This window comes from Haliaeetus albicilla, chromosome 24 (genome assembly GCF_947461875.1).
Source record: "Haliaeetus albicilla chromosome 24, bHalAlb1.1, whole genome shotgun sequence".
In the NCBI taxonomy this organism is placed as follows: Eukaryota; Metazoa; Chordata; class Aves; order Accipitriformes; family Accipitridae; genus Haliaeetus; species Haliaeetus albicilla.
The window spans coordinates 22,923,728-22,947,991 of NC_091506.1; the positions used below are offsets into that span (position 1 = coordinate 22,923,728).

Below are 24,264 nucleotides of genomic sequence, written 5' to 3' on the forward strand. Positions count from 1 at the left end.
TGTGTATAGATCTCCTCCTGTATCTAAACTATTCCACATTCCTAGAGAATTCAAGGAAGAGTTCCTAGAAATGCAGATAGGAAGTCCCTTTTAAAGTGTTTGTCATATGCACTTATAATAAGCCAAATAACAGTTGTTGTGGTTGTTTTCCACAATAAATTCAAGTTACTCAAAGAGACCTGTTAATGATATATATTTTAATTTGCCCCACACACTTACAAATGATCAGGAAGCAGAGATCAGAGCAGGGTTTTGATTTTTTCCAGTATGTGGATTTTTCCCTTCACATAACCTTTTATGACTGGTTTAGCCTGTTCATGTTTTCAAGGGTGCAAAAGGGTGTCCTGGGGAGATTCTGGCCACCCATTGGTGGCCACCCATCTTGTTCCCTCATCAGTCAGACTTGTGTGGTCTGCATGTCATGTAGTACTTTGGAAGATGACCTGGCAAGCAGCTATGAAACTAGTTAGTTACATTGACACAGGTGTGTGTCCTTTCTGCTCTGGAAATATTGTGAGAGCTTATCAGCAGCAAGACAGGGAGGTTCCAAGGTTCATACAAGGTGACATATCACTATATCATCATTGGCATATTGTGTGAAAGCACAGGCTTGCTTCTGAAGGCCATATGTTTTACATGGTTTAGAGAGAACTGTTCTACATGTTATATTCTAGGACTATATTATAATAATGGTATTATTTACATAAATGAAAGCCAGCTTTGTATAAACTGTTACATTATTCCAATATCGCAGGCTTGGAATTCATAACTTGCTTTTCCCTTTGTATTTTGGGGGTAAGTTGGTTTTTTCCCCCACGCAGATTTAGAATATAGATATGCACTAGAGACGTGCAGAACACATGTGAAGTACATGAAAAAATAAAGGCCAATACCTACAAAGAGTTGCTACATGTTAAGCATGACACTTGCATTATTTATCTCTTACACTGATTCTCTACAGCACTGTGCACACCAGTGACATGCATAGTTACATCCAGAATGTAAAGTAGTAGTAGTTTTCAATAGTAAAGATGTGTCATTATAAGAGAATTAACTAATGAATTCAGCTATACCCAGCCCTCTAAGGAACCAGTTTTAGAGCACAGCCATTTCATTGAAAATTACTGATTGCTGTTTTGGTCTGAGGCTGTTATTGAAGAAGTAGACTGAATACAGAACCAAGTAATTCAGTATTTGGCTCCTGCAGATCAAAAATGCTCATCCACTGATGTTAGAATTAAAGAGCCAAGCAAAAAGAAAGGGGTGTTCCTTTCTTTAATTTAGAGCAATTAAATAAAATCCAGGATCTAAATGTTCCTTTGGGAAGGTACAGTTGTAACTACATTGTTTACACTTAATTGTAAGCACTGAAAAAGTTATTTGCACTTGTCCAACATTGAGGACTCCGGTTTTCATTCTTAATCTTCTAGCCAGTTACGTTGGAGAGCTTACTAACTTGAAACAATTTAATGTGCATGCACTTACATAAGTGATGGGCAGTTGTAAGCATGAGAGGAAGAGAGTTAAGCACTGTTTGTTTAGTAGAGTACATTAGATCGTATCTTGTGTAAAAGTAGAAGACCATAGAGCACTGTGGAGTAGGACACATAATTTCTTAAACTTGATTTTGTTTCCGATAATAAACCACAGCAAGGTACATGCATAAAATAACAACAAAAGATATTAATTGCCAAATGTTTAATTTAATTAAACCTTTTTAATGATACACAGTACAATGTATCCACTACTTTGCTAAAATTCACCACAAAAGCAGGTTTCATATGTTTAAAAATATTTTTCATAATAAATTCATAAATAGATGAAGGTAAAGTATAAAAAATTACCATAGTATGCAAGCTTGCTCCCTTGTCTCCTCATATTCCAAATGATCTAGTCAGTATTGTAATAAGAAAGTTTAAAAGCAAAGTAGTTACTGATGATTAGAAACGTACAGCCTGCATCTCTTGAAGAAACCTTGAAGAACACCAACAGATTTGTCCTTGAAAATGCAGAATAATTTTAACACTGTTATCATTCAACCCCCTCAAATAATTTTGGAATGCAGTGAATGAATTCAATATGAATTAGAGATTTTTATTTTCTCCCCAACAGGTGTGTGAGCCAGACCCACTTGAATGCTATCTAGTCTCTGGAGTTGTGGGTTTTATATCTGTCAGATATCAGTGAGTGAGGCACAAAAGAGGGAAAAGCTGGTTGACAGCACTGAGCATATCTGACTATCAAAAATCTTAGCATTTCTCCTTACAGACTTATAAAATAGAAATCTTTAAAAACTGTTACAAATAACTAAATTCACCTTCTGGTTAGTACATGTCTGTATCTACTTTATGTCTGGCAAGCAGGACAGTGTGTGATCTCATCTGTTGGCTTCCCCTGGTTATGAAATGGTATGTATATGTAGCACCATTCCAACACCTACCTCTATTTGGTGAATCCCTTATATTACACCACCAAACTGTATTAGCAAAGTTATTCACCTCATCAATATTACCGCTCTCATAAAAAAAAAAATGTATATAGCATTTTATTTTGTAAAGTATCAAACTACTTTTCACACTTAGAATAATCTATTTTAATACCATTTATAAAGGGAAAAATGCTTACTTACGCACAGCATTGAAGTAGGGAATGAACATGAAAAATACAGAATAATCAGGATGCTCTGCCTCTCACATTAATGCTGTTGGTTTGTTGGTTTGTTTTTTTAATAACTATTTCCCTTTAGTGCAAAACCAGTTGCATACAAGTTTTTGTGCCTTTTTGCAATGGTAACTAGATGCTTTTGAAGACATTGATAGGTATCTATGATATGCAGCTTTAATGTCTCTGAAAATTCAGCTCTTAACTCACTTTTCAAAAGTACCTTCAAATTGTCAAGACAAGTTTGCATGCCATGTTCAAATGACAATCTTTCATACCCTTGTTTTCACATACAATAGTTTAGATACCTAAAATCACTCCCTCTTGCTCATAGAACTTATTGCAGAAAAAATAGGTGTTGATCATCACATGTTCTACAGCACAGTGCAGTGTAACAGGCTGTTACTTAGTGGTTACTGAAAAGAGACTGGCTTTTGGAAGTATACAGATTGCATTGGTCAGGTGCCTTAAAAAGACAATTTCTCAGTCTTCCATTTAATGTTTTCCTCTGCTTTTATTTGGAGAAGATAATCTTTGTGCTGTAAGTTTTGGGGTTTGTTTTGGGTTTTTTTGTTTTTGGTTTTTTTTTAATTGATTGAACAATTAGAAATTGTAACTGCTAGCTTGCCACAATTTTGGTCATATATAAGGTACTTTCTCTAAGCTAAAATTTACAGAAACTTGGATGCTTTTAGCTAGCTGTTACATCTGAATAGTGTGTACTTTAAGATGTCTGAGTGAGTTCATGGGGTAATTAAGGTTTAAACTCCTAGTAGTAGTCAATGATAGGGTGTACATTCTTATGAAAGCTTAAGATAGGTGACTACTGTTCTTAGTATTGTAGTCTAGGCTTTAAAATTGAAAGATGTAAATGTAGGATTTTTTTTAATGTTACATTTATAACTAAAGGAAAAGAAAGTAGTTCGCTTGTAGTAATTTAGCTGTAACAGCAAATTTTGAATGGGCTAGGTAAGTCTTAGACAGAAATGGTTAAACAGGAGCAGCTTTGTGAAGCTGCTGTGCCTACCAAATACCTTACCCTGACCTACACTACCTACTCAGATGAATGATTGCAAAGCTGAACTTGATTGATTTCAAAGTACAGTGTATTATATACACACATTACAGATATTAAGTAACTGTCACAGGAGCAGGAGATTGATAGCTGTACATGTGCAAAACCCTCTTGGTTATAGTCTATCTGGTGGCCCTTCAGCGCTTTGTGATAGGAAGATTAATCCTCGGTTTTCTGTTAAATTTGAGGTTGAAAGAAAGCAGAAATCAGTGTCAGTTCAGTTGGGTAATTGAATTGGAAATAATTCAATTGAAGTCTAAAAATATATTGCAAAAAAAACATGGAAAGTGACTTTTTTAGTGATAAAGAGAGCCTCAGTAAATTTTTATCAAGGTATGATTTTGGACCTTGTAAAGGTTTTCAAATGGTGTCCCGGGGGAGACAGATGTACTTTTTATCTCATAATGGAAGGAATAGGTTCTAAATACAGCTTTAAGCCAACTTAACAGCTCTCCAAATGTTAAACTATGCTGTTACCATACACTTAACTAGTTTAGCAGTCCACTCTTCAGTATAGACAGCAGTCAAATTTCTGTTGTACAAAAAGCAAACAGCAAAACCCATAACTATTTGTGTAGTGTATTATTTTACCTTTGGGAAGGAAAGTATTTTCTTTGAACTGAGTAAGCATTAATTAAACCTAACACATTTAATCGGACTAAATAGAAAATCTTGCCTGACTATTACTCAGGCTTCACTTTTCTCATTCTTGTGAAGTGACTCTGTTCCCTTGTTTTCCACTGGCTGCTGACTCATATGGAAAAACAAGACAATTGTTGACATAGTCTGTCTTCAGTGATGCCTAAAGTTATGAATGTAATACAGGTAACTGCCTTTAACAGTATTGAAGTAATACAAACCCTTGTTAAAAACAACACAGTGGAAAAAAAATCACAACCCTTTTGTGCTTCAAAGAACTATTTTTAAAGTGCATTTTAACATTTTTTCAATCATATTAAAAAAATGCTATCTAAGGTCAGGATAGGAGAACATGCTGGCTATTTATATCTAACCTGTGGCAACAATTCCATGGACAGTAAATATACATTTGTGTTGGTTAGTTTGTTTTGATTTTGTATCCCTGCTCTTTTCCAAGTAAACTAAAATGAAACTATAAAAAAGATGCAGAGGGCTAAACTTGTGCTGGAAATCAGAACATCTAGTTGCGGATTAGTTTGGATTTTTTTTCTAAAGTACACAGTGGAGACTGCAATTAAATGCTTCCATCTGAGATTTTTTGCTGCTTTGAATAGCTCTATAACCCGATTCAATAGAGTTAAAAGAAATCCAACATTACCTGGCCAGTAAAAACTAAGATACCCAGGAGGCTGGTTCTCTAACTGGAATCTCAGTGGGATGATCAGCACCAAAAGATACTACAAAAATAAAACTGAGACAGTATTTCCCAAATCTATGCATCTCCTCTTACAGCATGGAAAAGGATTATGAAATCTGAGAACAGCCCAATTATAAAGCGCTCTGCTCTGTGACTCTGAAGTCACTATACTTCATACAACTGTAATAAAATGTAACCATTAATCTACATTAACAATGTAGCATCTTTTATTGCCAAATTTGTAAATCTAGACTGCCTTTTAGTTGATGAAACAACCTAGTATCATTTGAGAAAGGATGATGAAGTGGTTATGGTGATTAGCCTCAACTTTGGGATTCATTTCATTTCAATTCCACCGAGAACTACACATGCCCTCGGATCTGTTGTTCTTTAATTGCCTCACTTCTTGTACCACAAGGGTCGGAATACAAGCTACATGGTCATCATCAGCTACGGGGGCAAAGCAAGTCATGTGAGAACTACCTCTTCACAAAAGGGTACACACTCGCTCCAACTTACTTGGATTTTCCCTGTTTACTGGTTGCACACTCTGCCCATAACCTGGTTTGTTTCTGTGAAGTCTCCCCAGAGAATGACTGACAAGGGTTAAACTGAGCTCTCTCCAAGGTTGGAAGATACTAAAAGGAGAGTAACTTTATTTTTCAGTTTCACAAAGCATGTATTGTTCTCACTTAATTTTCCTCCAGCACACTGTTTACCCAAAATAATGCAATAGGGTGAACTTCAGTGGTCTGTCAATATATGTTTTGGAAGCAAGATAGGTAAAGATAAAACAATTTCTATTAATGAAATAACATATAAATTCATCTTGATTTAAAGAGACTCTCATTATAACATTAAGTAAAACAATCCCATAAAGAGAAACTAACAATGTTATTACCTCCCAGTTCCCTCAGGATTGGCATGAGATGGCAAAAGACATTCAAATGGTCAACTGGCTGGGACTATGAGATTAAATAATGGAGGTATAAATCTTAGTGGGACAATATATACTGGGGCAAATCAAGGAAAGGCTTTAATGTTATTTAAGGGTGCTACTGTGTGAGTGTATACTAATGTACTACTGCAGTAACACATGTATATTGCACATGATGATCAGCTGTATTCTTGAGGTAAATATGATCTTCTTTAAAGGCAAACAAAAAACTGAGCAAGAGCTCCACTTTTCATGAAGTTCTTAGAAATCTATGTGGTATTAGCTGGGCTTCATTTAGTCCCCCGTGTCCCCCCCCGCCCCCCCCCAAAGTGATCTGCTTTCCAGTATGTGAGAGTGATAAAATCATTAGGACTTTCCTCTGTTCTTAAGTATTTTCATTTTTTAAAAATTTTGTTTTGCAAAGCAAATGTTAGCAGATTTCTGGGCTGATGTTTACTTGGTATTATATTTACATAATAATAAATATTTGTACAAGTTCCATCCATGATGATGGACTGGATGAGTAACTGGAGATAAAAGTAGCTTAAATCAAAATCAATACAAAGGATAACAATGCCCACGCTCCTGGGAACCACATTCTGCTGATGATTTCATTTCAGTATTTGCCTCTGCATTCCACTCCTAAGTGTTACAAGGCAGGGATCAATGTCCTCTTCTGCGTTTTTGTAATATTTTGCACACTTTGGGTACTGCCAAAAATAAATGATAAATACTAATGCAAATATGTGGATCTGCTTAAAAGCAATTACTGCACCATAGTCTTGTTAATGTTCAACTTCCGGTAAACACGTTTCTTGGCAAATGTTTATGCTGTGAACTCTGATCATGCGCTACTGAATTATTCACTTGATGTACATTAGTGCACGTTTGTAACCTAAGATTTGAAACTGAGGTTTTTACCCATAAATTTCAGGTTTATTGCTGCTCACTCTCTTCACCCAGGTATCCTTTTGGTTTCAATATGATTACTGGAATTAAACAACAGGACTGTCTTCCTAATACTTGAATTACATAGCTATGTGTGTGAATTGCGGATTTAATAAAAGTCTTCAGAAGGGGAGTGAAAACCTTTAAGTTACGTTTACTGTTTAATTTATTTCTGGTCAAGAAGCTAGTGAGTATTGTGCTATTACTAATAGACAAAGAAAGGGTTTGGTAATTGAAATAGCCTTTTACTATTGACAGCCCAAGCACTGTCATTCATATCTGCTACTAACCTGAAAAAATATACCAGGTCTTCAGTCTATTTCTTCGTTCCCTTTTGTTCAGTTAGGTAGGGCATGCAAACTTGTATTACACTTGCTATAACATAGAAGAGCCAAGAGTTAGAAGACAAAGCTGACTTAAAGCAATAGTCTTAGTTTTCTGCTCATCTGAATTGGTGCCTTCATTTGAAAACATAGTGAACAAGTGCTGTATTTCATGTTTTCTGACTGAAACAGACTAACCTGCAGACAGTCTCAACCTTCAAGACTAGCTTAAGAGATATATGGGGGCAAACTGTAAGGAAAAGTATAGTGCTTGGTCTAATTCTACTTGTTTACTAAACAAACCTCAAAACCAAGGAACTGGATCAATAATTCCTCAGTTCTCCATCTACTGTAAAAACACAATCATTCACTGACTGCACTGGAAGCAGGATTTATGGTCATTTTGCATCTTGCTCCAGTTTTAAGATGAGTTACTATGTAAACTACTCATTTCAATCTGAGTAGTAGCAATACTGTTCTTAAATGCATGTGAATTTTTATCAGCATGGCTTAAATAATTTGGCACTAATCCTGCAAATAGTGGGAGGCTGAGCTTATCTGAGGGTCCACGTTCAAGCATGCAGAACTGCAGGACTGTGACCTACAGATGTAAACTATAATATGTCATGACAAAAAGTCAAATGCTTGCTACTATTCTGTATCTTAAGGACCATCTAACCAGGAGGAAAAGCAGTCACCAGGACTGAGTATTGGCTTGGACTGTCTTCATAGTTTCTCCCTAAAGTGGAATACAGGGTTTGCTAATCACTAACAAATCTAGAGTTCAGACAATTCTCAGTTTCAGTGTCTAGCTACTGCTGGACACTTACTGCCTGTTATCTTTGGATGCAGAACAGCTGGGAATGTCCTAGAAGACTATGCAAAAATACTGAGTACTGTAGCTCAACCTGTTCTTCCATATAAAACGTTAGAATTGTGAAAACTATACTAATTGAAAAATTTAAGGCCCTTTCACTCTTACAACTATAAAACTTGAAAACAAACCCCTTAGATGAGAAACAAACAGGCTACAAAGTGTATGTAACACCTCGATTATCTACGTCATAGTTTTAAAAAAAAAAGAAAGACCAGAGAATGGTTTAATATTTTCTGAAGGAAGATGAATAGTATTGAAATTAGGATCCATTAGCCCTTTCTTAAATCTTCCTGATTTTCATGATACTGGATATGAAGAACGGCTGAAAACTGGTGTAGCCCTAGTAGCAAACCAATCCAGGTCCTTTTTGACCTGATCAAGATTTTAAAAAAAGACAAGTGACTTCACTTTAAGTGGGTGCTTTCTGAAAATGAGGTCTTTCAGAGCATCAGGATTGCAAAAATCACTTGTCACCTCTGAACACCTTTGCTTTAACTGCAGAGTTAAAAATAATCCTGCTTCTGCTCCCTTTGCAAATCCATTTTTGTAAGGTGCTTGAGAGTGTAAATCCAGAGAGGACTGCTGCCACCTTCAACTGCATCTACAACATATAATATAGAGCTGAATCTGAACGACAACTATGTAGAGTTGAATTATGAAACCTATTTTACTTAAACAATGTAGAGTTTTGATCAACAGTGAAAGATTTTTCCTGCTGAGTGTTTTCAAGAAATGAAAAGCAATTGGTAATTTGTGATAGGGAGAGGGAAGAAGTTGAGTACAAAGTTGGGAGGGAATCACTCAAAAAGATGCTGGTTTCTTACAACCAAGAAGCTGCAATGCATGCAGTGTTCAGCTATTCTGAGGTCTTCTTTCCCATTATATGCCCGCATTGTATTTAAAGAGATGGTTTAAAACAAAACAAAAACCAAATCCACTTACGCCACTTAAGCAATAAACACTATGGTAACATAATGTCAAATGTATGACCAGAATTAACCCTGTATATGACCATTAGGCACATGGCAGGAGATCATGGCTACCAGTCAGTTCAAGGTTTCTCCAGTTCCTGTTTCCAGTGGTGCAGGTCTTGAGTTGTGGAATGAAATTAAGAGACCTGAGGGCAAAAACTCAACGATACCCACTTGGAAAAGGGAGCTACCACTGTGCAAACAATAACAAATGAAATGCATCTACCCTCTCCTCAAGGCTGTATTTAAAATAACTACGCTGGTCCAATCCTACTTTAAAGCAAGTCATGTGACATTGCTCAAGCTGATTTTTTTTTTTTTGTTAAAATGAAAAAAAAAATTGTAACAAAACCTGAGAGAAGGCTTCCCCACCTGGGCCTGTTCCAATACTAACTAGCAATCCATATGCCCCAGGACAGGCGACTTCTATTTGGTCCTGTATTCAAAAAGCTGGGAATTCTGACACTTGAAATACCTTTATCAAAGACACTGTCACTTTCTGGTCATTGGTGGAGTGCTGAGGATTTAAAGAGACACTGTCAAGATTACCTATTCCAAAAGTGACCTCCTTTGCCAACAGTCCCATGCAAAATGCTTCAGAACTTTGGGTGTGTATCAGTCTTTTCCCCAACCATCTGTCTCCCCACCCCACATCACCAGTTCAAAGTTGTTTCCTCCACTTTTGTAATTTGTATGAAGGTTACAGAAAATAAAATGGTGGGGACAAATGTTGAGTAAGTTTTTCAGAGGGATTGACTTTTAGGACTACCTCTCAAGAGTCCCTTTTTAAAAATAAGACACCAAAGCAAACAGGATTGTGTCTAACTTCTACAAAATTGCTGGTTTCACAGGAGGAGGAATATATGGCTACCATGCTACTCAGCATTAGGGTGAAGCACCATCTAAATTCCAGTAAAGTTAGGGATATCACCTAGCTCATATCAGCAACCACACCCCCAGCCTTCTACAACGTCTTTGCTGTCAAGCTTGATGCTGTCAGTATTCTTCTCACTGAACATAGGGCCTCCATGCCTCATCATGAGCTCTGTAGCCATCTTCACAAAAGCCTCCTCCACATTGCTGGAGTCTTTCGCAGAGGTCTCTATGGCACAGATGATATTATCATAGTGTTCAGCCAGACTCTGAGCTTCTTCCAGCTGAACCTCTCGAAGGTCACTTAGGTCAGACTTGTTTCCTGGAAGAAAAAGAGACAACAGAGTAATTTATAATGACTATTTATGTCAGAGTAAATACTTAGCAGGAGGTTCTCAGGTTGCCCAGAGAAGCTGCAGAATTTCCATTCTTGGAGATTTTCAAAATTTGACTGAAAAGGCCCTGACCAACCTGACATTAGTGTTGCTTTGAGCAGGAGTTTGGATTAGATAATCTCCTAAACCCCTTCCAAACTGTTTCTGTATGACTCATATAGAGAACAGAAACGTCAGTAACTGAAGAGCGGTGGCTGTAGACCTTAACAGAAGAAAAATGGACTAGAAATGAAAGCTAAAACCATTTTGTGAAAACAACAGCAGTCTGCTGGTACCTAGGGAAATCTAGAGTAGTACTGATATTGTATTAGCGGGTCTACAGGCCCTGAGAGCTGCACGTGAGTCAGAAACATAGGGGCTTGGAAGCAGAACTACTAGCAGAGGACTGACAAACCCCAATTGCCCCGAAGTCCTTCTGAAATCCCCTGGCTGCTGAAGTACGTGGGTGTTCCAGTTTGCCAAGACACGTCGGCTCGGTATGATGGAGCTTCTCTGGGCCCTGGAAACCTTATGATCCTTATCATGAGAATAGCTCCACAGCAGCTGTGCCTCAGAACCTGGAAATCTTGGGTACTCAGTTCTCCATTAAGTGAGATGCAAAGGATTCAAAGGTGGCTTCTGATACAAAGCTGTCTACTTCTTAACGGAAGCTAATCAAAGCAAAACATTTCTGTTTTGATGAATCAGCACTTTCTAATTAAAAAAACATAGGGAAAATTTCCAATCGGATCTATTAAATACACCTTAACTTCAACGAAAAATAAAACTTCTAACCATCTCAAACAAGTATTGCAACTAATTACATTGTACAGTAACCTGTAGCGCTTGGTATTAATATTTTCAACTCACCAATCAGTAATTGTACTATGTTGGAACCAGCATACTTTCTCACATCCTCGATCCAGCGAGGAATGGACAGGAAAGAGCCTCTCTTGCTGATATCATAGGCTAGGATTGCTCCATTGGCGCTGCGGTAATAACTCTGCGTGATAGTTCTGAACCTCTCCTGGCCAGCTGTGTCCCAGATCTGCAACTAAATAAAACAAAGCATACAGTGAGACACTGGCTAGCAAGCTTTCCTGAATCAAAAGATAGGACTTGATTCAACAGCCTTGTTACAAATCTCCTTTATACCCAATACATTCTGGCATCACGTTTTTCTACTCCTTTGTTCATGATTTAAGGATAATATATCCTGGAGAACCTTGTTGCACTTGACTGCTCAAGGTTTTTATCTGTATCGGTTGAGACACTCTGGGTTCTTGAAGGTGAGCTCTGATGCACCCTTCTGTGGCAGATTATGAAATTATCACTTGTGTGTCCAGCCCTACCCCTTTGTCACCTTATCTAGCAGAGTTAGCAAAACAAGCTGTTAGCCTACAGCCAAGCCACTCCAGTTCATCAGTTAGTGTGTCACTGAAACTACAGCTGGGTTTTTCACTAGCATATTGTCTGTGGTACTGACGTGGTTTTGCCAGTTCTGCTACAGGGGCAGTAACAACTGGAGTAGGATGTGGTGTTATCATCTGAGAGCACTGATGCTGTTTTATAAGGAAATATGAGACAATTAATATATATAGAATACATAAAATGTATAAAAGAATGTATAAAAGAAATGCCAGCAATTCTAGGTTTCAATAAAGTCAGTCAAAGATCTAGTCAGTCTAGTCACCTGTCCTTTTTTAGGTGGCAGAACAGGCATTACATCTGGGCAGGAAGAAGAAATCCTTAGCTTACATACTTTCGCCTAAATCCAGCAGCATAAGAACTACTGAGTTTAGTATCAAGGTTTGAGTTCCCAGTACTAGATGTTCCAGTGGAAGAAGCCAAATAACTCAGAGTGGACAAACACAATATCCTGCTCATAGGGAAAATTTCTCTTTTAAATCCTATTGTTTTATAGGTTGTCTAATGTCCTGGAACATGATGGCTTATATTCCAGGAGCTTTTAATCTAAAGTAACTGTGGATGTTCTCATCCTCCATATAAATCTCTAATGCTTTTTGAATCTTTCAAAGCTCTTGGCTTCAACATATAGTAGCAATGAAACCAAAGAATTTCCTTTTATAAATTTTATATTTTCTGTCCTTCTGTTGCACTTTCACTTCCCTATCCCCAAATGATAAATGGGAGACCACTGCTTGTCTTTTTGTGCCGTTCCTTATATTCTGCATCTCCTCTTAACTGAGACAGGACATGAGCAAACACTCCTGGGTTTTTTAATCTTCCCATATTGTGGACCTGTTATTATTTCCCCTCTCCGTGAACCTCTTTAAAATAAAGAGCTGACAACAATTTAACACAATGCGCCAGTGCTATTTTATGCCAAATAACATGGAATCATTTTTCCATTTATTTCTTTTGCACATTAGTATTTTGCTTGTTATCTTCTGACTCTGCTGCATGTTTGAACAGCAACTTTCACTTCGGAAAAGGCTGTACTGATCAGATCACTTTCCTGTGCTACTCAAGCATTTAGACCCCAAATGATACATGTGCAGCTTAAGAGGAATTAATCCAAGGAAAAAGTACTTCTCAGTCCTGGTAAGAGTTTTTTCAGAAAAGGGGAAGGGACTGTAATGGAAAAACATTTCATAAAACAGAAAACCACAAAGCAATGATTATTAATGGAACAGATAATAATTTAGAGCAGTCCACAGACAATTACTAGACAGAATGAAGTTCATGGCAGGCTTATGTATGATGTTCTGTGTACTGAAGTCCCCCATTAGACCTTTGTGTTTGTTACGTAGTTTTAAATCTCAGTGCTTGATTAGGTCAAGTGAAAAACAAGGCTAATGATGATTATCCAATGCTTGGGAGAGGTCTGAGAGATTTTGTGCATACAGAAGAATTATAAACTTTTTAAATAAAAAAAAAAATTTGTTTTAGCTTACACTTTTCACATGGTATAAATAAAAGTGATTTACCTGCAGAATGACTGAGCAAGCCAATCTCACGCCTTGTGCTGTATATGGGATTTTAAAAATCTCTGTGTAAGTACATTCCATAGAATCACAGAATCATTGAGGCTGGGACAGATTTTGGGAGGTGACAGATCCAACTGCCATCTCAAAGTGGGGTCAAAATTTAATTCTTCCAGGAAGAATTGCTCCATGATTTTCCCACGGACCAAAACAAGCATGACCAGCCTGTAGTTCCCAGGATTTCTTGGCCTTTTTGAGGATGAGTACAATTTTTGCCTTTCTCTGGTCCTCCCCATTTTCCACAGCTTTTCAGTAGTGATAGAGCAACCTCAAAATGTCACCAGAAAGATCTCACAGCACAGCACCCCCCCCCACATTTTTTACTCAAGCATTTATGTCTGTGTGTTCACAGGACTGAATGTACAAAGTTGCTGAAGCCCTGAGTGTCCTGCTGGGAGCAGCACAGACCACAGGTTTGACCTTCTCAGGAGCTCAAACAGCAGTCTTCCTCCCAGCCCACATCCTCCAGGTAAGCTCTTTCCCTCAGGCATTTGAAGTTCATGCTCCCCTACTTGTCACTCTTCTTTTGTGTAAGGACTCTGAATCATTTAGCTTTTTACATGATCTTCAGTTTGTTGTGGTTTTGCTTTCATTGCTGAGACTACAGTATGTATTAGACCCGTAAGCAGATACTTTCTTTGCAAACTTATCAACTGACACACCTGTTTGTCACTGTTCCCATCGTTTCTGCTGGCAGAAGGAGCCAGGTGAGTGCTCAGGGAAAGCCAGTCAAATATGGGCATGGTTTAATGACTTGCTTAAGCCAAACTAAGACAATACTGTCATCAAAGACTTGCCATCCCAGCTGCATATCCTTGCCCTCTCCCTGTATTGAAACCACCACCAGTTAATCTGATTCACCATATAGCTTAATTTACTGATGTAACTGAAAAACAGGGGTTTTCCTTTTGTTTGAAGGGTTAACACTAATTACACAGCCACATGGTACTGAAAGCGTGCAGACTGCACAGGGAGGAAGGTGCAATGATCCTTTAGAGCAATGGCAAAGTTGTCTTAAACAATCATGAATATGCCCCTTCATTTTAACTTGTTGCTGAAGGTGGGTGTGAAGCGATACAGTGACCTCACCTGAAGCTGAGTAAGGAGTCCTTGTACGGTCTCTTCTGGCAGACCTATGGAGAGATGGTAGCTTCAGCTAGTACCAATCAGTCTGTCTTGTAGCATGCTCAGTGTGCAAAGGTACTTCTCGGGGGGCTAATAACAACTCGCGTCTTACAATTTGGAAGCTTGAAAACCTACCCGTCACATTGTTTGAAGTTTTAATAACTGTTTTATTTTAAATAATTAGGAACACACACTACAGACACAGACAGCGTATGCAAGTATTATGAACCAGGTTACCTAATTTAAAGCAAGCTGTATTCCTAATGGCAAAATACAGCTAATTTGCTTGACAGCATCTTTAGAAAACTCTTAAGAAAAATATTTCTGTATAGCACCAATCAGTCTGAAATATGATTAAAAAAAAAAATTAAGTCATTAAAAAATACCAGTTCTGATACTAAGTAAACACTTTTTTCTCCAGTAGGTGTACAGATACATTTCAGAAAATTCTCCTGAAAAAGAAACATGACAACTATATATAAATGTCAATTACAACTATAATTTAAAACCACCATTTCGTAGTAAAAATTTTTTATAGTCTCTCTGTTAAACTATATTAACAGGTATGTAAATCTTGACAAGAAATAACAATTGCAAATTCTTTGGAAGAAAGTAGTATTTCATGTAAAAGCCCCTCAATGTAAGTTAGATTTAAAAATCAAAATACTAATGAATTTTACGAGCCACAGGTTACAAAAAAGATACAATCATACATACTTTTGTGTTGTATAACCATATCACATACAGTATGTGACACAGAGTTCTTATTTATTTCCTCAATTTAAGTGCTTCAGCTTTGTCAATAATGTGATTGAAGCCACATCTGTCACTTAGTAACCTTTTTAAGCAATTCCTGATTTTGTAATTACTTTGGCAACAATTTTGGTGTAAGAAAGACAGAAGTTGGGATTGCTGAATTGTGTTAAATTCATCTGAGGATACCAAGAAAAACCACCTATGAAATAAGAGATTGGTAGCAGGCCTTCAGGGGGACCATCTCTAGTAACAAATGAGGACAGGATAAAGAACAGAGAATGAATACTCATTGTTCAGAAGGAATATGACAGAATACCCTAAGTGAACAAAGACAAGGAGCCACCTTTCTTGTGCTAATTGTTTCACTATTGAATGCCCATTTACTTACAAAAGCTGGTTATTTTGATCAGCTTTTAGCTTTGAATTTTTTGGACAGCAGAGCCCTTAGCACTGGCTGGTACTGAATAGCAAAGCACTAAACCAACTATTAACTCCTGTAAGATTTTTCATGACTTCATGTAATCACCATAGAATTGGAGCTTTCTGAAAGTACATTAGACAAAGTCTTGAACATCTTTTCATATTTGCTTTTTCATCTCTTCCTGTTGGGAAGGAGTATACAGGGAGTGTAGGTCATTCACCCCTCGCAAGGATGCAGGCTAGGGTCTGACTGGCTGGGGAGCAGCTGTGCTGAAAAGGCCCTGGGGGACTTTGGAGACAGCAAGCTGAACAGGAGCCAGCAGTGTGTCCTGGCAGCATCCTGTTACAATACAGGAGCTGTACTGACAGGAGTGAAGCCAGTAGATCAAGGGAGACGATTATTCCCCTTTACTTGGCACTTATTAGATTCCAGCAAAATTAGTGTCCAGTTTTGGGCCCCCCGTACAAGACAGACATTGAAGAACTGGAGCAAGTTCAGTGGAGGGCCATCAAGATGGCCACGTAATCAGAGTACACACCCTGTGAGAAGAGTCTGAGGGCAACAGACTTATTCAGCATTTTAGAGGGATTTGAGATGACCTATTAGCTGCTGTCCAGTACCTATGAGAAGGTTATCAAGATGACTGAGCCAAGCTCTTCACAGTGGCACATGATGGAAAGATGAGAGACACCAGAGAAAAAATTGAAACAAGGAATGTTTCAACTTGATGTAAGGAGGAAAACAGAAGGTGGTAGAATTTATGGTGGGTCTTTCTGGAAGATCATTCTGGGATGTCTGATTAGGCTTAAAGAAAGCAGGCTTTCAACTATAGAAAGGGTTGAAAATGGTGAGTGACAGATTGACCAAAGAGCACAGTAAACGAGTATTATCAAATGGTTTGATGTGGATTCTTCTTGCATTGATAAACATATTGTTTATCAAAGGTTAATGCTTAACAAATAGCCTCAAGATACATTCAATTTCTTCCTCCCTTACTTCCTACCTTATTTATTAAGTACCTTCCTGATTCTTCTAAAGTATCATGGGAGTTCAGGTTTACTTTTGCTTGTGAAGCAGCATTAATAGTAACCAAGTACATCCTATAGCTGTTACCTTCCTTTACAAAGATGGAAGTGTCACTTTTGTGCTATGAATTCTTCAAAATGTAGCAACTTCCATAAAACTTCCCGGTAGTGAAACGGTGGATGCAATGACCATGCTAAATGATTCTTAATAAAAACTGACTATGTCCAAATCCTATCATCTCAAATGAAAAACAATAATATACATTTCTGTACACTGGCAAATCACAACACTTGCTCCTAAAAGGACTTACAGAAACAATCTTGCAACTTAATCTATACAGTTTTTGCCAAAAGCAACCAAACTAACATTTGTATGGCAATGTATTTCAATTTGAAGTGATATTCCTACACAGAACAGTTAGGATAAACTGCTCCATTCAGTTGTTTCCCTACAAAATTTTCAGAGAATGAGGAATCCCTCTTTGCTGGGAATGCAGCATTCCTGTTTGCTCTAGCGTTACGAGTGTCAAAGTAGTTGACAGAGAAGAGAGCTACACTTTCCTCTGAATACCAAAGAATATTGCTTCTGTGTAATAACCAATAGCTTTGTTTGTTTAGCAACGTTATTAAATACACCCATCAGGAGACAAGACAGTTAACAAGTCATAATTTTATATTATTTGCAATTTGGCCAGATAACGACACGTTACATTTTGGGCCATTCTGAAAGGAATACAGTTACAGCCATGAGGCCTGAATAAAAGCAAAGAATCTAGATATCATATGGGATGAAAAAGCTTGTAAATTAAAAAGTGCAATGATACATAAAGAAGTATTTGTTATAAAAGGAATGTGTTTGTTTTCAGATGTTCTTTTCTCCTGCTGCTTTCTGAAAGATACAGTAAGAAAAAAAACTATGACATAAAGGAAAAAAATATTCACTATATGTAAAACACTATGAAATGACAGCATAAAGTAGACATAAAGATACGCAATTAATTTATCAGTTCACAGGAGGAAATTCATCAAAAGAAAAGGAATTTTGTTATTACTAACCACGATTCATGGACTTGGACTTAGGAATGTCCTTGCCTACCATTATGTAAAATCTTAGTTCCACTCTTTTATAAATATCTTTTCTTACAGTGACATAACAGTTACAAAACATTTTTGTTCTGTTTGCCAGATTCTTTCTATCACTCAAAGAACAAGTAATTATTTTATCACTAAGACTTTAATCACTATGCATTAAGTCAACAGCCACAACTTTTGGGAACTGCAGTCTGTACTCTAGGATTTAGCCAGCTAAGAAGGAAGTATTTTAGAGAGAGTAGTACGCCATAATTTCAACCTGTTAAACAGCATATACTAGAGTATTCTTTTTTAAATGAAGATAGATTGCAGACATTTCATAAAGCTGATGGGAAGAAATTCTGGATATATGCTGATCAGAATTTGCCTTTGTGATAAAAATCAAGGTGGTCATCACAGGTAGTTTTGACTTTGAAGTTCCATTAGAACCCGGTGTGCTAGATCTGCCAAATCCCTGCCTGGCTCTGTGCCATGCAGCCTGCCTTTTAGCTCCAACGCCTCCAAGAACCGATGGCTCACAACAGCCTGTCCCAGAGGCAACTGGCTTGTATAATCCCACTGGACAATACCTCAAATTGCAATTGGAGATCTTAAAGAAAGAATAGAAAAGAAACCGAAGACTGGATGTCACAGACAAGCTTACATATTCTTCCTCGCTGGAACCGGTAAACCTCTGCAAATCATGGTTAGCGCACATTGGGGAAGCTTATGATATCAGCAGTTTACTGTTTTGTTTCTAAAGAGAAAGCTGCAGTTATCAGCACTGTCCATGAATAGCTCCTTTCTCAAGCACTAACATCTCTTTATATATGAAGTTTAGTCAGCTTCAGTAGCTGATGAAGCAGTAGTGTATGAAATGTCTTGAGACACTTGAAAGAATACAGCTTTAAGATGTAAGGAAAGCCACAAGTTAAAAAAAAAGTTATTTGCAGAACCTTAACCTTTAGTATCCCAACATGCTTCTTTTCCCTTATCCAACAAAAAGGCATCAAAAGGAAGTGAGACTTAAAATCCTTGGGCTCCAAATGTTTCAGAAACATTATGTAACTGTAATGACAACATTTGAGTTTTAAATAGAAAGGGACACTAACACAATTAACCTTAAAATAATTTGTTTCAATCTCAAAATAAGTGTCCGATTCATACTCACTCAGTTGTGTTATAATACTATTCTTAGCCTGACTAAAAATGAAGCTTAGGCCACTGGGGATGCGGAGCAGGTAGTGTTCAAAAGCTGCTTGGGACTTTTTTTTTTTACACACTATTGTTTCGAAGGAACTTCTGAAGATGAGCTTATATAACATTATAAAAATTGGAATTTTCTCATTCCTGCATCATTTGCTAAAAAGAAAACAAGCCTTCAGATTCCTTATGAAGATACTTTCTTGAGTAGCATAAATGCATAATGAAATCGGAGCAGCACAGAGAATCACTTGGCATGCTTTTGTAAGACCTTTTTGTAAGGTCAAACAAATCTTATTTTAAACATGTCCTGAACATCTCTTGATTTGAGGCATCCCCATCAACAATTTATCGGAAACTCTTTTAAACAAGTGTGTCTCACGTGACTGAGACAGAAACAATGAGAAGCACAGTGCATCTGTCGCAGAGCACATGCACAGGCTTGTTTACTAATGGGTTAGGATATGATCTGTTCAGATAGCTAAAGTGCTCCTCCTAGAAGCATTATAACCTACACCAAAACCAAATTTGTAAAACGTGCAAGATATACACACCTACTTGTCTACTTTATAAGGGAGCTCACAAAAGTATAATAAAATGCCTCCTTATTTTCTGTTTACTATAGCATGTTGAACAAACCTACCCAGATTAGATGGACTGCTCTGAAATCTCAATCCAACTGGAAAAGCCTGACTGGAGTTTAAACTTCACAAACAACCCACACCTTAACAGACCAAACAAAAAAACTCCAGGCAAATGTTTTCATATTCTAGCTGTGTCCCTGATACAGCAGCTAACAAAAATGTCAATAAGGTAAATCAGCAACTATGTTGGATTAATTTGCCGAAGTAATGCTTAAAATACTCTTTAATCTGTGCATCCCTAATTTTTCTTCATAGTGGAAGTACAGAACAATCCAAAGAAAAAGAAAGCCTCAAGAGCTTGCATTTTCTTACTTGCTTTTTGTAAAATTCTTAGAAATAATCCACCACAGGTTTTGTTACAGACTGACTACTAATACAGGAACATTCAGGTGTGAGTACTGGCAATATGAAAAAGCACACCTAGGACGGTTGGGTTATTTCCTGGGCTAGTCCTCCCCTACTCCTGAAGTCTGTGGCCGAGACCCTTGGCACCGGGAACAGACACATTTGTCACTTCCTATGTGCCTGGCATTTAAATGGAGCCAGTTTCCAATCTTAAAGGAGAAACCCTACTTCTAACAGCTCCCTTGCTAGAAAGCACAGAAGAGGTACTAATAGCACAAACAGAAAATCTGAGTTTCCTTTTCAACTGCTAACCCCAGTTATACATGATAGGAAAAGGTATAATACTACCAAGAAAATAAACACCTTTGCTAAATGTGGAACTTCTAATCCCCCTCCTTTTCCTAAGAAACGCAAGCCTTCATTTCTTCCATTTTCTGCAACTTTCTCTGCTTAATGTTCCGCTCACCAAAGTTAATTTATAAGAAAAAGACGACAGAGGACTTTGACACCTACTTTGGTAAACACAGACCAAAACTCAGCTGCAATTACTGTGCTTCTGTGTCACCAGAGAAACTTTACAGTTTCGTGATCTTTCCCAGGCAGTGACTGCATTAGGTTCTTTTTAGTCCCACTGGGGATAAGTAAGGGTAGTTGTCCGACGCCGTTCCAGAGGGGGCTGGTAAAGGGATCTATCCCAGCAGCCCCCTACAAACTGCAGGTGCTTTAACCCTTTTTTTCTCTGCTGTTTGATCACGCTTCTGTGCTCAGAGGCCCGGTCTGTTGTAGGGAATCTGTGCCACTGACAGTCTGAGGGTAATTCCACTGGGTAAATGTCCAACCCTCTTTCTAACCCTAATGACTAGCTCATTTTCTCCAGCTTAAGAAAAGCAGAAGTCAAATTTAGGGTTGATGTGTTCTGGTTTGATAAGAACTATGAAAGTTGCGCTTTCTGAGACAGCCCGTGAACAGTGTCTTAAGATAACTCAAATATGCCTAATTTAACAACCACTCCCCCAGCCTCTCTCGATCTGCTAGTTCCACATCCCTTTCTGGCAACACGACAGTCCAGCTGAGGTTGCTCCTGGCTTCTAAACAACCCGTCGCCAGCAGCCTGACTGAAAAGAGGGATGCCGCAGTTACGGTACGAGGGAGGTAGAGCGCGTCCTGAGGCGCGGGCTGGCGACGGGGCTTTTGCCAGCGTTCGCGCGGTGCTGACGAGGAGCCAGCCCGGCTTGCGGCCGCACAGCGGATCCTGCTGTAGCAAAACAAGTTAACGGATGCGCTCGGTCCCTCCTGGCCCGCAGGAGCTCTTTGGCAAGGCGGCACCGGCGCCGAGCAGCCCGTCCGCCGAGCCCGCGGACGAGTCGGCAGCGGGACGGGGGCGCGGGCAGCGGGAGCTGCCCTCAGGCGGCGCACCCCGGGCGGGCGGCCCCGCTCGCCGCCAGCCCCCCGCCTCGCCGCCGCCTCCCCCGGCAGTCGGGCCGGGGCCGGGCGGCCCCGCCGGCATCTGGGCGGGCCGTGCCGGCCCGGAGCTGCGCGGCGCCGGGCCGGGCGGTGAGCCGCGGCTCCCCCGCCCGCTCCGCCTGCCCCGCAACCGGAGCGGCGGGGTGCGGGGCCGCTCCCTCCGCTCACCTTCACCCGCTTGCCCTGGATCTCCAGGCTCTTCATGGTGAAGTCCACGCCGATGGTGCTGCCCTGGCGCTCGGCGAAGGCCCCGGTTTTGAAGCGCTGTACGAGGCAGGTCTTGCCCACGCTGGCGTCCCCGATGAGCACCAGCTTGAAGAGGAAGTCGTAGCTCTCCTCCGGGTCGGGGCCGGGCCCCGCCGCCGCCGCCCCCGGCGCTGCCGGGCCGGGCATGGCGCTGCCGCCCTCCGGCCTTCCGCCCTCCGCCGCCGAGGGGAGCCGGGCTCTGCGCAGCGCCCGCCGCCCCCCGCCGCGCCGGGCCTAGCGCTGGGCCCGCCTCCCGCCCGCCCCCGCTCTCTCTCCGCCCCAGCCGCGGCGGCCGCCTCCCGGGCATACCCGCCCGCCCGCCCGCAGCCGGGGCGGCGGCGGCGGGGCCGGCGGGTGTTTGCGGAGCGCAGGCTCGGCTACCGCCTGGGGCCCCGCGCCCGACCTCGCCGGCCGGCGGCTCGGGTCGAGGGGACGCCCGGCTCGCTGCGGCCCTCCCGCCGGGGCCCGGGCCCGCCGTAGGCCGCGGGTCTCCCGGTGGGCCGGTGCCGGCGAGGCCTGCTCGGGTCGCGGTCCGAGCGACGTGGAAGCGTCGTCTGCGGGCAAAGGCGCGCCTTAGACTCGGCTGTCCCCAGAGGCGCTGACGAGCCGTTAGTCGCTACCCGCGCCCCGGTCCTGTGCGGGGGACCTGCACATGCCGGGCTTCGTCCACGGTCTTGCTGGAGTGACATGTTTTTGTGATGCATTCCTTCCGATAGATGTTTTACGGTTACTGACACATCGAAATAAACAGGTGCAGTTGCCGTTAAGTCATCCAGGAACTGCAGCTGATGCGCCTTGTTGGCTTTTCACATTTAGGTCTGAGCTGGGGTGTGGTTTGTTTCCAGAGTGGCAGTCCAAGGCTCAGGGCCACGGTTTTCCACCGTTGCAAGATGCTGCGCTGCCAGAGACACCTTTACAATGGTTCACATCATGCTACGTGTCATATGTCCGCACCTGTATATGCGTGATTGTATATTGCACTGCAAACCGGTTATGTGTATTGAGATAAGTGTATCTCAACGATCTGGAATTGCTTGCGTTTTAACTGCGACCTGGGTTATCTACAAAACAAACTGCTCTCTAATAGGTACTCTCCTTTAGATTATGTGGTGAGTCAAGATGCTAATAAAAATCAGCTTTACTAATAAAATATTTTGACACAGCACATTTTGTTATTCTGTTCTTTGTCACAAATATTTGCTAAATTCCATCCTTGTAGTTTCCAGTGACAAAGTTGTGAAATGAAACTGTTTAATGGCAGAGCATGAGAGTTAATTTTTCCCATAGGTAGTTGTGCAGGAGGAGAACAACCTGATTTGTGACTGGGCCAGCATAGACTGACCAGGCCAGCTTGCCTTGAATTCCTCTGAATCAATGTACTTTTGGGTAGCTTCATGATTATTCCTTTTCAGGTCTGGATATATGTTTTTGGTGATCCATGGTAACCTTCCAGCAAGAGCAGAGGTATGAGTACTCTCTGTCAGGCTGGAACAAAGGCTTTCTGTTCCTGGTAGCCTGCAACTCTGAGTTAAGCAGGCCTCTGAATTTTAGGATATTGATCAACCAGGACAGAAAAAAATGTTAAAGAGGAAATAAGACATCACTGTGCATATGCTGTCATGCTAATTTGCACTTTTTATGTTTTCAGTGTCTGAGCAAAGCACTTCAGGGAATTTAGGTTATTTAGGAAGAAACATTGCTAGAGATGTCAGTCTTTAATATTTAGAATTAATTGTGTGACCTCATTTTCATGGAAAAACAAAGGTACTGCTTCCATGAAGAGAATTATAAAGAGGGTATTCCATTATCCTTGCTATAGAGTATTATAGACTTTTTTCCTATTAACTGTCATTGTTGCTGCTTGTCATCATGACCTTTTAACTGCTTTTAAAACAAAGAATTCCCAAACAAAAACCATGAATTGTTGCAGTATGTTGTTATGCTTATGTGAGGATCTTTCATTAGTTCTCTCAAGTTGCGAAAGCTGTAAATAGTGGTTTGAATGTTAAAATGCTTGTCTTGTCTTTGAGTAATCCCCAGATTCCATTGGGGTTAACACCTGTTTCATGCAAAGATTAGGAAAAACAAAATGGGTTTGAGTCAATTCCAGTCTGTGTTTGGCTGTATTTGGGAATCATTCGTCAGAGAAAAGTAGAGAGTGCTAGGAAACGCTCTCTAGTACTCTCTCTACTAGTGCTACTCTAGTAGTCACTAGAAAGCAGTACCAAAACATGGTAGAAGACCCCCTATGCTGGCCTTAGTCAGTCACAGTTTCCTTCACACTCAGCTAACTCAGTTCGACAAGAGAAGTTAAATTTCAATTCTAACAAATGGGTTGCGCTGCAGAGCCTTTGCTACAGGTGCAAGGTTGCTTGCAGTTTTCACATTTCATAGTGGAATTTGGGTGGTGAGACTGTATTATATTTCAAAGCAGCTGCTTGAGATTTGGAGTTACAAAGCAAATTAAGTTCTGAACCTCTAAATAAACATATACAGCGATCCCATATGAAACACTGAAAAAACACAAAGAAGAGTCCTAAAATATATTACCAATTCTTCTGCAGCACTCTTTGAAGGAGCA

General features: G+C 40.0%; 1 protein-coding gene across 1 annotated transcript; it reads right to left on the reverse strand.

Annotated features, from left to right (window-relative positions):
• Window positions 1-1,683: 1,683 nt before the first annotated feature.
• On the reverse strand, window positions 1,684-21,897 carry RAB43 (RAB43, member RAS oncogene family). Its single transcript, XM_069769816.1, has 3 exons — window positions 21,606-21,897; window positions 11,246-11,429; window positions 1,684-10,323 (listed from the first exon to the last, which is right to left on the reverse strand). Exons 1-3 carry the CDS (start codon window positions 21,828-21,830, stop codon window positions 10,070-10,072), a joined length of 663 nt encoding a protein of 220 aa, XP_069625917.1. The 5' UTR covers window positions 21,831-21,897; the 3' UTR covers window positions 1,684-10,069.
• Between the last annotated feature and the right edge of the window lie 2,367 nt (window positions 21,898-24,264).

Excerpts from the sequence above, each read along its gene's own strand:
- RAB43 (XM_069769816.1), bottom strand. The coding sequence starts at position 21,830 with ATGCCCGGCCCGGCAGCGCCGGGGGCGGCGGCGGCGGGGCCCGGCCCC. Across the intron at positions 11,430-21,605 it reads TCCAGGGCAAGCGGGTGAAG|TTGCAGATCTGGGACACAGC; the intron begins GTGAGCGGAGGG and ends TGTTTTATTTAG. Across the intron at positions 10,324-11,245 it reads CATAGTACAATTACTGATTG|GAAACAAGTCTGACCTAAGT; the intron begins GTGAGTTGAAAA and ends TTTTTCTTCCAG.